This window comes from Eschscholzia californica, unplaced genomic scaffold (assembly GCF_041429995.1).
Source record: "Eschscholzia californica isolate CP2 unplaced genomic scaffold, dmEscCali1.0.p SCAF_2, whole genome shotgun sequence".
Taxonomy (NCBI): Eukaryota; Viridiplantae; Streptophyta; class Magnoliopsida; order Ranunculales; family Papaveraceae; genus Eschscholzia; species Eschscholzia californica.
The window spans coordinates 63575081-63589170 of NW_028238309.1; the positions used below are offsets into that span (position 1 = coordinate 63575081).

General features: G+C 32.5%; 1 protein-coding gene across 1 annotated transcript; it reads left to right on the plus strand.

Moving 5' to 3' along the window:
* Nucleotides 1-8453: 8453 nt before the first annotated feature.
* On the plus strand, nt 8454-12546 carry LOC147560188 (polyphenol oxidase, chloroplastic-like). Its single transcript, XM_086662274.1, has 2 exons — nt 8454-11289; nt 11820-12546. The coding sequence occupies exons 1-2, from the start codon at nt 10054-10056 to the stop codon at nt 12390-12392; spliced, it is 1809 nt and encodes a 602-aa protein (XP_086518400.1). The 5' UTR covers nt 8454-10053; the 3' UTR covers nt 12393-12546.
* Nucleotides 12547-14090: the final 1544 nt, after the last annotated feature.

Consider the following 14090-nt stretch of genomic DNA (forward strand, 5'->3'; position numbering starts at 1 on the left):
AATATGATGAGAGGCTCCTGAATCTGCATACCAAGGATTCTCTCCAAAAATATTAGCAGAAGCTAACATAGCAGCCAAATTATGTGGAGGATTTCGACCTTGATAGGAGAAATTCATCCTATGATAACATTCAACAGCAGTATGTCCAACCTTATCGCAAATTTGACAAATAGGTCTATCACCATTATTGGTTCTTGGAGCTTGAACAGACCTATTCTGTGTAGAATTGTTAGAATGGGTGTAGTTCTTTCCATGAGAGGGATTAGAATTAGAAAAACCTCTAGATCCTTAATTTCGATTCAAATTGGGAGAAAAGGAGTTAGAATTGACAGATCTAGCAGAAGAGAATCGATTTGAATTAGGTGGATTGGTGAACAAAACTTGATTAACATTGAGAGAAGATCTCTTTTGTCTTTCAGATATAGTGATTTCCTCACTAATTAGTAGGTTTTGAAGTTCAGTGACTGAGACAGGAGGTTTTCTTAACCTAATTGCAGCAGAAAAGGAATCATACTCAGGTGGTAAAGCTCTTAGAATACTTACCACTAACTCAACACAAGAAGGTGGACTACCAGCAGCAGCTAACGAATCTGAGATTTTCTTGACTTTAGTTAAAAACTCTGGCATCTTCTCATTGTCTTTCTTCAAATCTCTTAGATTTTCTTGAAGTTGAAAGATGTGAGAAGTGGATGCTGAAGCAAAGGAGTCTTCAAGACTTTGCCAAAGTTCGTGTGAAGTGGTATTACCAACTACATATGGGATCACAGAATCGGATAGCGTCGAATTGATCCAAATTAGTAGTGTCTGATCTTCTTCAACCCAATCGATATATTCTGGATTGATTTCTTGCTTTTCAGTATCCAGAAATTGATTTGGTGAAGGACGAGAACCATCAATAAGATCTAAAACCTTATATTTCTTGAGAATTGGAAGAAACAGTGATCTCCAAGCAAGGTAATTATCACTTTGAAGCTTAATAGGAATGACATTTCCCATGGAAGTGATAGCTAAAGAAGTTATTCGAGGATGATTCATGATAAGAGATGAGCAAATAAGAAGTAGATGCAGAAATTGATGAAGATTTGATGAAGAATTGAAGAAGAATTGATGAAGGAATGAAGAATTGATGAAGAAATAAGAAGTAGATGCAGAAATTGATGAAGATTTGATGAAGAATTGAAGAAGAATTGATGAAGAAGATGAAATTTCTTTCGCTTTTAGAGAGAGAAAAAATAGAAAGAGAGAAAAATTTTGGATCTAAGCTCTGATACCATAATTCAGTTCATTCTCATTAAAGATCATCAATCAAGTACATCAGTATTTAAAGAGTGGGAAAATAACAAACTCAACAAACTCTAGCTATCTCATAACAAACTTTAGGAGAGTATGATTGAGTGTGGTGATGTCGGACGAAACAAGATACATCCCAGCAACTAACTTAACCACCTGAGAGTGTATGTTATAATAAGATGAGATTAAAGAGAAGTGGTCCAGCTGACTAATAGAAAGAGAAGATGAGTCTCCATTACTATGTATATCCTCCATCTAGAGCCCACTTTTATTATACAAAGACTTTTTTTTTTTTTTTTTTTTTACGAACACTAAAGTGTGAATTTTTATAATATTATTTGGAGAATTTTTCAGAGTCTACACAGGAAGAAGTTTAACACGTCTTTTACTCAGAAATGAGAAGGAAACCTAATACAAGTAAAAAAAAATTTCAATTACTTTATGACAAAAACTTTGTAATTTTTCAAAACTTTGAAAAGTATGTCTAATTTTAATGGGAAAACTCTTTGAAATTATGTAAAAAAGTCATTAAAAGTCTAAAAGTTTTTGTGGGAGATTCACTAACTAATCCGTGGGTTTCGACAAAGTTTAGGGATTTCTATGAAAGTTGTGTTCTATAATTGCTCGTGTTAATATGTCCCGATAATGTTTTTCTTTAAGAACTCTTGAATCCTGAACGACCACATTGAGACATACATAAAAATAGTCTTTAGATACTCCTTTTTGATGTATCAACATGAAAATTACTCTTGGTAACGTCAATATTGAGTTGTCCAAGTGGTTGATAGTGTATACATAAAATCCAAAATTCTGGACGTTCCAAATTCGATTTCCAGAAGAGGTCTACGTCCATTTCACTTGAAGTTTGAATATTTATATTATAGCGTGTTACTTACAAAGTACCCTCGACCTACTAAGATACACTGAATCCAATAAGAATAATCTTATTATTGATTATTTCTTTTGTTGTCAATTTGGATAGCTATAAAATCAAATAATAGCATTACTATTTCCTGTCAACTTTCTCATATACTATTTTGCATGCAAAAGTTGGAGTTTGCCTTCTATCAAATTTTGACAACCTGGAGGCGGCTAGATGGGCAGAGAGCCGTAGAGAATATACTAGATAGGATATATATTTTCCAAGAGAGTTATCCCCTCACCAATTGCAATCTCCCTAATTGACCAAACCAATTTGGGCCAATCACACCTATTTGGGTTGAGTGGTTGACCCTTCTAATGATATATGAATCCGTCAAAAATTTATTGGGTCAAATATGATTTTATTAAAAATGATTAAAATCTAATTTGTACATTAGCAAACAACCTAAAATTTACATAGAATGTGGTATGCATATACTGTTTCAAAGTTTGTGAGGTTCACACGTATTTGACAAGTTGCATCATGAAAAATGTATTGTCATATGTTTTCTCTATCAAGTCCAATAGAAAAATAGATCTTCTACCCAACTTTTGGTTGGCTAGTGGTGTATTTTTCTTGATTGCTATTTTTTCTTATACATGCTTTATATCTTGTCACAAACACAAATATTACATTTTGTTCTAATGATAGAAGTGATTTGATACCATCTAAAACAACATTTAAATGGAATGAATGGATAGATAACACATATTCATATAGTTTGACAAACTTGTAGTAATATTAGGATAGTAAATCATTCACGTCTCCGCAAATTAATTTTTTTTCACAGGACTTCCTTTCACCAATATGGGTGTATCTTGAAAATTTATATATCGTATATTTTCATGATATAATTTAAAAAATATTCTACAAACTAATAAAACCTCTAGTCTAAATTAAACTTGCACCCAAACAAATGTATGAGTAGGGGAAATATGCCCAAAGAGAGATGGTGTTTAAAGAAATATGATTTTTCCCAACCACCTTCAAATGTGACGTATCAGTACTATTCACAATACCTTTTTTTTTACCAAAAGATTGAAATAGAAAATTGGAATTCATTTATGCTCACAAAGTGTATCATCCAAGGTTATGATGAACTTTTAAAATTGATTGATCTCAAAAGTACATAAATAGTGGAGGTGGCTATAATTAGAATTATTGAGTTAATACTGACTACTTAGCCAATTGCTATAAAATTAAGGTGGCCAATACGTGGACAACTGTTTTTTTATGGGTCCGTGAGTATATAGACCAAAATAATGTTCAAAAAAAGTTTATGATCCAATCTTCCCAAAATATGGATATTTAGTCCTTTTACATTATGGACATAATAACCCATTCTTTATGAAATAATTACCGTCCTTGTCCTTCCTACAAAAATCGTGGGTTTTTTAATTTTCCATGGTGAATTTGAAAACTACATCTAATGTGGGCGTGATTTGGAGGATTTAACGTATAAATCCGAAATTGATTTTTCTCTCTCTTCTAACCGTTTTGGAAAGCAAATTTATTTCCAAATCGATTAAAAAAAAAAAATCTTAACCAAATCAGTTTTCTCTCTCTTTACAGATTTGGAAACCAAATCAATTTTCTCTCTTACTATGTAATTTTTTTTCGATTCAAATCAATTTTCTCTCAATTAACTTTCAGATTTGGAAATAGAATATTTTCTTGAATCAATTAAGCGTGATTTGGGATTAATATACAAATATGTCACTTTCTCTCACTTAACTTTCAGATTTAGAAATAGTAAATTTTTTTGTGAACATTACAGCAGCATTTGTTTTGTAGTTTTTACTCATACATAAATACACATCGAATACAAATTATGAAACAAATACGTAAATTATGTGTTATTTATGACGAGGGAACCATCATTTGTCATATATACAACGTAATTTATCATATGTATGTAGGTCATGTTCAATAAATTACACATAATTTCTTTTACATTACACATCGTTTACATTCTGTTACAAAAAAAAAATATAAAACTTCTCTGGTTAAAAAATGGTGCCCATCCATGTACTCTCCATTTGTGGTCTTAAGCAGGACACACAACAGTTACACTATATGTCGAAGAGTTAATCCAAATGGTTTTGCACCACCAGGAAACAACTGACCAACTTCATTAAATATTTTATCCCAGCCATCCGATTTTATTTTCGTTGACTTACTTTGATTTGATGATTCTGTTTGAAATTCCATCTGTTATATCAAATCTATGCACATAAATACACATACGTTAAACAAAAAATCATATATCGTATTATAAATTACATGTACAGTTCCGTAAATTATGTATAATGTTTGTCAAATTTTAACAATATTTGAAGGGTTTAAGTGGTTTGGTAAGCTTAACAAGGCTACTGTTTTGGGTGAAAAGTACGTGTAATGGTAAATAAATAATACATAATTTATGTTCACTTATACGATGTTTTATAATTTATTATAAATTATATATAATGTATAACAAATTACGCGTATTTTACACTCTCTTATAAAAACATGGTAGGGAAGATGTTTGCGTAATGTACTAGAAAGTATGCAAATTTACTGTACATTACCTATAATTTATTTCAAAGTACATGAGATTTGGTAGTGAAGCGAAGTTGTTCTACTAATGAAATGAGTACTGTTTTGGGTTTAAACTACGCGTAATTTTCAATAAATTACCCATAATTTATGAACATTAATATAATGTTTTTGATATTCCTGATAAAGTATGGATAATTTGTTACAAAATACATATATTATGTTTTCTGTTATAAAATCATCGTACGGAAGATGTTTGAGTAATTTACTGTAAATTATGGGAATTTACCAGAAACGACATGTAATGTAGATTCTGTTATGAGGAACCGTACGGAAAAACGCCGGTTTCATAAATCTGTACGGATTGAAAATGAGATCTGAAGAACAAATGTGAATATCATTAAGCTTAAACAACAATCTAAAGATATATGATATGATGATTGATTGCAATAATAACATACTCGATTTGAAGGATTCGGAAAAGAAAATAAATATCAAACATTCGAAAAATAATGAATTAGTAAACAAATCTTTGAAACTTTTACTCAAAATCATATATGATCAACTTTGGAGAGAGAGAATCTGTTATAATAAACTAAAACATAATATAAAAACTTATAAAACAGACGAAAAGTGACTTCAATAATGTGTTTTACCTGATTAACGATGAAGAAGATGATTTCAGCAGCTTGATTTTTTGATGAAGAAGATGATTTCAGCAGCTCTAATGAATATGAAACGATGAAGAAGATGATTGCAGCAGCTCTAATGAATATGAAATAATGTTTCTGATTTAATGGAGGATTTCTAGAAGATTAAGATGTAGAGAGAGAAAGAAAACCATTATTTAGGTTTCGGTTACAGATTTATAATGAAGATCACGGTTTCTTTGTTTAGAAACGTGATTGGAGAGAGAAATTGAGAGATAAAAATGGAAAAGATATTTGGTGAATTAAAAGATAAATGTGTTTTTATATTTAAGGAAGGTTAGTTTAGGTATTAAGATTTATCAAGTATTCTAGGAATTTGTGTTTTTTCTCTAGATGTATCCAAATAGACTAGATGTCTATTTGTATTAATAATTTAGTTTTTAAACCCTTTATGAGATTAGAGAGGATTAAAAATGTTATTAGGGGCTGTTTTTTGGGCCATATACACAAAAATTCTTTTTTTATATGGACAACAATTTTCGGGCCCGGTGCGAGTCAATTATGCTTGACTTAGTTGATTTTGATTTAATAAGGAGACAACTCCATAAAGTCTTAAATACTAACAGTTACTAACTTGTGGACCATTAACAAAATAATAGTTCAAAATTGAAAACCTAAGTTGTCTTTTTCTTCATCATCTTCTTCTTCTTCCTCCTTCTTAGTCTTATTCTTGTACTGCTACTAAAAGTAAACTACAGTTTCTACCACTTCCTTTTGTTTTTTATCAAATCCTAGATGAATGAAGAAGATCAATCTCCACTTCCTTTATTTTTTAGTAAACTATAGTTTCTACCACTTATCTTTGTTTTCTTAGTGAACTATAGTTTCTACTACTTCCCTTTGGTTTTTTTATCAGAATACAAAGCGATTTCAAGGCAAAAAATCGAAGTGAAGAAGAAATTCCTAGAATTTCGTGGGAAATCTATGAAAATATGCTAGATTTTCGTGGCAAGTTTCCTTCTGTCTTGCCAAATTTTCGTAGGAAATTTACGAAATTGGCCAGTCAGATTTTTTTTCGTTACAAAAACTCAGAAATTAAGATCTCTCGTGTTTTGTCGATTTTCCACGAAGCACGAGCAACTCTACTTGTTTGTAAAAAAATCTAGGGTTTTGAAATTTTTGATTTCTAGGTTTTAAAAGTTTAACGAGTTTTAGGGTTTTTAAATCTGATTTTTCTGGTTAGGAATATCCTTCAACAATTCCCTTCCCTTTATTACCTCGTTCACCGTCGAGGTTTGTGTTTCTAACTTCGTCAATTTTTGTATTGACATTCAGGTTGTTAATCATCTCCATAACTTGGGTTAGTTGATGACTCAAACTGTCAATTTTTGCCCACATGACATTGTTACCTCGTTCACCGTCGAGGTTTGTGTTTCTAACTTCGTCTTCTGCCATTAAGCCAGGAGAAACCTCGCTCTTGATGCCAACTGACGCAGTGGAAAGCTGATAAAAAGAATTAGAACTCCGTCTAAAGACTATAGAATCGAAATTAATAAGAATAAACTAAAATACTGAATATTATTGATCAACTTGAATGAATAAAACAACTCCTAGATCCCCCTTTATATAGACTTAGGGTTTCCTAGGGTTTGTATTGACATTCAGGTTGTTAATCATCTCCATAACTTGGGTTAGTTGATGACTCAAACCGTCAATTTTTGCCCACATGACATTGTTACCTCGTTCACCGTCGAGGTTTGTGTTTCTAACTTCGTCTTCTGCCATTAAGCCAGGAGAAACCTCGCTCTTGATGCCAACTGACGCAGCGGAAAGCTGATAAAAAGAATTAGAACTCCGTCTAAAGACTATAGAACCGAAATTAATAAGAATAAACTAAAATACTGAATATTATTGATCAACTTGAATGAATAAAACAACTCCTAGATCCCCCTTTATATAGACTTAGGGTTTCCTTAACCTAAGCAAACTCAAATAACAATTTCTAATAAATAAAATACTACTTTCCTAAACCTAATCAAATTCTAATAACAACTTCTAAATAAATAAAATACTAGAATCAAAAACCTAAAAAGTTTCCTAAAAATATAAAACTGCTAAAAATAATAATTCTTTACTAACAAAAATATTATGCTACTAAAATAACTAGATTTTAAGATATCCAAGATACTTGGAATATCTCATGAAAATCTCCCTGCATCAGTCTCCTCCACTTCAAAGAAACTCGCCTCGAGTTTACTGATTGATTGGAAGGTTGTCTTGAATGGTACACCCATGAGAAAACTTTGTCGTGAATTGTTCATGGGAATCACCAAGTCACAGAAAATTTGCGGACTATAATTGTGATGTGATTCAAACTCCCTTTTCACTCCAAAAATAAACTTGTATAGATCATGAGTATAGTGATTGAAAATTACGAACTTCGATGAAGACTTTCTAATAAAACAACTTATCAATCCACGTGAAACAATTTTAGATTCGCCAAATTCTGAGAACGGATCTTCGTATGAAGGAACTTCAATTAGACTAATGTTTGACTTCCGAAGTTTTCCACCTTCCTTTGATTCAGCTTCTTGAACAATGCCCTTTGTCTCAAATTTCTGAACAACGTCCGTTGTCTCAATTTCCTGAAGAACTTCCTTTGACTCAATTGGTTGAACTACTTCCTTTAACTCAATTTCCTGAATAATTTCTTCAGAAACAAATTCTTTACCGTGTAAATTGATATCAGGAGATTTATTTGTGAACACAATAATGTTAGATTTTGATTTGTGAGTAATATTACTTGAATTTTCTATGCTCACAATTTGTGGTGGTTCAACATTCTCTAAGGGCGTCGTTTTTACCTTTTTAATAGTTAAGTGAGGTTGTTCTTCCCTCCGAAATCCAAACTTCCTATATTCCCGTTCCTCAGCTTCAATTTTTAGGGTCAAGTTGTACGCCTCCTAAATAGTCCATACTGTAACTATCCCCACTTTTTCTCGCAAACTAAATTTTAATCCGCTTAAAAATCGATTTGCTACAACATCTTCATATTCTATAATGTTCTCCATATTGTTTCTTTGAGCCAGTTTTGAAAACTCCTCATAGTACTCACCCACCGAACGCAATCCTTGTCTACAGTTCTGGTAAGTCATAAACAAGTGTTGTTGATAATCTGGTGGTAAGAACCTCTCCCTCAGGTTTTCTTTCATAGACGGCCAATTCTGGATTGGAGCCCTTCCTTGCCCCACTCTTTGACGTTGTAACTGATCCCACCAAACAGCAGCACTTCCTTTCAGTCTACAAGCAATAATGTTTACCATCTGTTCACCAGGAACAGTATATGACATATTCACTTGCCGCTCAACCTCATGTAGCCAATCAAGGAACTCTTCGACCGACAAATAACCATTGAAGAGTGCTATTTCTTCCTTGATTTTGTATTCATCATAATATCTACGAGGATATAATTGGTTAGGATAATAGTTACCTCTATTTTCTTGGTTGCCAACATATTGTTGAAGTCGTTGTTCTCTGCCTTCGTTTCCATTAACAGCTTGGTTGTGGGCGAATCCCTCAACACGTTCTCTGTTAATAGGTTGCCTAGGGTTTGTATTGACATTCAGGTTGTTAATCATCTCCATAACTTGGGTTAGTTGATGACTCAAACCGTCAATTTTTGCCCACATGACATTGTTACCTCGTTCACCGTCGAGGTTTGTGTTTCTAACTTCGTCTTCTGCCATTAAGCCAGGAGAAACCTCGCTCTGATACCAACTGACGCAGCGGAAAAATCCGAAAAAGCCTTAGAACTCCGTCTAAAGACTATAGAACCGAAATTAATAAGAATAAACTAAAATACTGAATATTATTGATCAACTTGAATGAATAAAACAACTCCTAGATCCCCCTTTATATAGACTTAGGGTTTCCTTAACCTAAGCAAACTCAAGTAACAATTTCTAATAAATAAAATACTACTTTCCTAAACCTAATCAAATTCTAATAACAACTTCTAAATAAATAAAATACTAGAATCTAAAACCTAAAAAGTTTCCTAAAAATATAAAACTGCTAAAAATAATAATTCTCTACTAACAAAAATATTATGCTACTAAAATAACTAGATTTTAAGATATCCAAGATACTTGGAATATCTCATGAAAATTTCCCTGCATCAGATGTCATAATCTTCTCCAAAAAAATTTTCTCTCTAAAATTTTGGGTTGATGATGAAGATGAAGTAGTAGAAGAAGACCAAACTTACTTAAGATTTGTGAGAAAAGAGGGAGGTGAGTACATCTAATTCTAAGAGGACTTGAGGGAAAATAATAGAGTTGTCCCCTTAGAAACGGGTGTCCATATAAAAAAATTAATTATTTTGGTTGTCCAAATAAGATAGTTGTCCATATAAGAAAAACGGTTGTCCACGTATTGGCCACCAAAATCAAAAGGAACAAGATTTATTTGAAAAAAAAGGTCAAAATTATAAAAGTCTAAGTAAAAAAAATATCAAATCTATTGCTCACAATTTCCTTATTATTCCCCTTCACATTCACCACAATTAAAAAAAATGTAAAAAACCAACTAAACCACTTGCAAATCTTGCTATAAAAACCCTAATCTTTTTCAATATCAAATTCAAACATAACCATGGCTTCTCTAATTTCTTCCCTAAGTCCCACAACCACCATTAAAACATCTTCTTCCTCCCTATCCTCTCCATCTTTTTCTCAAAAGAAAACACTAATCTCTGTCATTAGGACACCAAAACATCACAAACTATCTACTAAAGTTATATGTCAATCAAGAAACAATGATAGTAATTCCTCCCTTAATGGAGAAAATGGGTTAATCGATAGACGAAATATGCTTATAGGTATGGGTGGTGCTAGTTTAGTTGGTGTAACTAGTAATGGTATAGATCAATCAGCCATGGCAGCTCCTATAGCTCCACCAGACTTATCAAAATGTGGTGCTGCTAATCTCCCTGCAGGTGCAACACCAATCAATTGTTGTCCACCAACTAGTCTAAATATCATTGATTTTAAACTTCCATCTTCTTCTACCCATCTTCGTGTTCGTCCCGCTGCTCACTTAGTAGACGATGCTTATATCGCTAAGTACACGAAAGCTTACGAACTAATGAGAGCTTTACCCGATGACGACCCACGAAGTTTTAAACAACAAGCTAATGTTCATTGTGCTTATTGTGATGGTGCTTATGATCAAGCTGGTTTTCCTAACCTAGAACTCCAAGTTCATAATTCTTGGTTGTTCTTCCCTTTTCATAGATACTATGTTTACTTTCATGAGAAGATTTTGGGTAGTTTAATTGGTGATCCAACTTTTGCTTTACCATTTTGGAACTATGATTCTCCTGCTGGTATGAAAATGCCTAGTATGTATACTACTCCAAATTCGTCTCTTTACGATAAACTTCGTGATGCTAAGCACCAACCACCTTATTTAATCGATTTAGATTATAATATGGTCGACCCAAACTACACCAAAGAACAACAATATAAGCATAATTTGGCGATTATGTATCGACAAATGGTTTCGAATGGAAAAACTTCACAACTTTTTCTAGGGACACCTTATAGAGCAGGTGGAACACCAGAACCTGGTGCTGGTTCAATAGAGAATGTGCCTCATGGTCCAGTTCATTCTTGGGCTGGTGATAGAACACAACCTAATGTTGAGAATATGGGGAATTTATATTCTGCAGCTAGAGATCCTATTTTCTTTGCTCATCATGCTAATCTTGATAGAATGTGGACATTGTGGAAACGGTTGGGTGGAAAGAGAAAAGATTTTAGTGATCCTGATTGGTTGAATGCTGCTTTTCTTTTCTACGACGAGAACAAACAACTTGTGCGAGTGAAGGTCCCCTATTCTTTCAATTGTTTATGTGAACATATTATTTAGGTTTTCTCTACTCATTGCCAATTTATTTTGAGTTGAATGCTACATGTTTAACATGACACAGAACTAAGCCCACACCTGGAATAGGTTTAAGGGCCGCACATACTCTACATCGTCTATTTTTTATTTCTTTATTATAAAGCCAGAACGGACAACAAGAAAACCTTCCTAGGATATCTCACTTAATTATTTTTGTACGTTAGACCTAAAATGGAAAATTTTTGTGAAAAAAGCATTGTGGAATATTAAAGTACAAAATGATGGAATGAACCTTGATGCCTTATCCTACCTCCACCAAATGCAAAACTTTTTAGACTAATAAATGAACTTGTGATGATATGTGCTTCTAAGTCATTACGAAATTATATTTTTGAAGTTAAAGTTCACTTTTGTCACTAATTGTACAGATTCTAATGTTTCTAATAAGTTAAAAACAGAAAGAATTAATATCTTAACATATGTTATCTAATAAAACATATTAAATGGAACAGGTTAAGGACTCTCTCAACGAGGAGGATTTCGGGTACAAGTATCAAGATGTTGAGATTCCATGGTTGAAATCTAGACCTCTATCTCGAAAAGCAAAGGCAGCTTCTTCTACCCAAAAGAAAGCACCAGTCAAGAAAGAAAAAGCACCAGCCAAGAAGCAATCAGCAAGTGCTAACAATGGGTTCCCTAAAGAACTAAGTTCAGTAGTAAGGGTAATGGTAAAAAGACCACAACAAAAATCAAGAAGCAAGAAAGAAAAAGAAGATGAAGAAGAAATACTAGTGATTGAAGGAATTGAATTAGAGAGAGATACTTATGTGAAGTTTGATGTTTATATTAATGAAGAAGATGAAGTTAGTCCTGATAAAAGTGAATTTGCAGGAAGTTTTGTGAGTGTACCACATAAACATGGAAAGAAAGGAAAGAAGTTGAAGACATGTTTGAGGTTGGGGATAACTGATTTGCTTGAAGATTTAGATGCAGAAGATGATGATGAAATTATGGTTACTTTGGTGCCAAGACAAGGAGGTAATGCTGTTAGTGTTGAAGGGATCAATATTGTGTTTTCTTCTTGATTTCATTGTTGTTTTTTCATCACTAGTCCATGCATGCATGCAATGCTCATATGTGTATTCATTGTGTCATTTTGTTTCTCTAAGAAAAATTTGTTTTGATGTTTATGTATCTTTGTGTTTTAGTAATAAAGTTTTCATGGGGTTTATTGATTTATTTTTAGTACTTTTTGTCTCATGGGGTATTTGAATATTTGTGTCGATAGATATTTTTGTTAGAAACATGTAGTCACTTCCGACCAGAATTAAAGATTGATGGATTTCTTGAACAGATCATTTTGGTTGAGTGGTAACATATATGTTTTTCTATAGAGATACTAGAGTTTAATCTTACCATTTATGAAAAAAAGAGTAGTGATCGATTGAATTAATGTTTTTCACTTCGTATGGCTGCGAGAATTTCTGATTTTCAAGTATATGCTTCGGACGGGGCACCACATGACCAAAGTGAATAGGTCCCGAGTGAGAAATTTGTAAGCGCCAACCATATTTGTGCACTCAGTGCTCTATCGGCAGGCTACCTCTATAGACACCTCACTTCTGTAGGCACTCCCAAATTTTCGTCTACACTTTTTTCTTGTATATCCACTCTACCTATTACCTACCCCAACACGACAAGAAGAAAACTACCGAAGAGAAACTCACGAAGAGGAGGTACGTATAAAATACGGGCCGTTCTTGATGGCCTGTAAGGTTTGCTTTTACGGTCTTTAGGATTCATTTCTATGTCTTTTAGGGTTCGTTTATATGGGTTTTAGGATTCGTTTCTACAACCATTGGAGTCGAGTGTTGTTTGCATAGCAGTTTATGAACTTATTTTATCCCGATCATGTTGTATAGGCAAAAATATTTCACCAGTTCATATAGAAAAAATCTTTTTCTCGCATTGATATCACGGAGAAATTTTATAAGTGTGGGTATGTACTTAAGATCAGCTACTTAGAACTTGTCAATTTCCAAATACAATTATGCACCAACAAAAAAATATAAAATTATAAGAAAAACATTCTTAGACAAAATGACTTGTTTGAGTTCATTAAAAAAATAATATCTTCACAGAGAATAATATGTAGCTAGAAAACGTCCATAAAAATGATCAGTAATTGTCTGTCATCACATGGATGAAGATTAATTAAAAGAAAATATCATAAGGATCACATGCTCCTATTGTATAATTTTTGAGTTAAATTAGTAGAGATAATCATTCATAATAAAGAAATTAGATATTTGGATCATTTAGATTGATTAAGTAGTTTAAGATAAAGTATCCATCATAAATTAAGACAATGTTCAAGACATTAATAAACTAATTGGGGATTTAGGTAAGTCATTAACAACTTAATTTTCAAAGTATTTTGAAAGTAGATCACTTAACAACTCCTTTGTCCTATAGGACTTAATTAATAATAAATTAAGAATATTCTAATTCATGTGATTTCGCCTTTAATAAAGGTCTTCTTCCGCAAATAAAATGTTATTTATAATATTTTCATGCTTAATCACACGGTAGAATTTGAATATAGTTAAACCTCGTTTTGTTAATTGCTAAAATTAATTTATATGATGATCTTGGTTAAGATTAGATAGAATATGTACAAGAAAACGGGTTGTTGATCCAACTATTACATACATTATATTGCTGGACGTATAATTAGTCTTCTAATTGACGTATATATGTTTCTCTCTAGTAAAGATATTGGA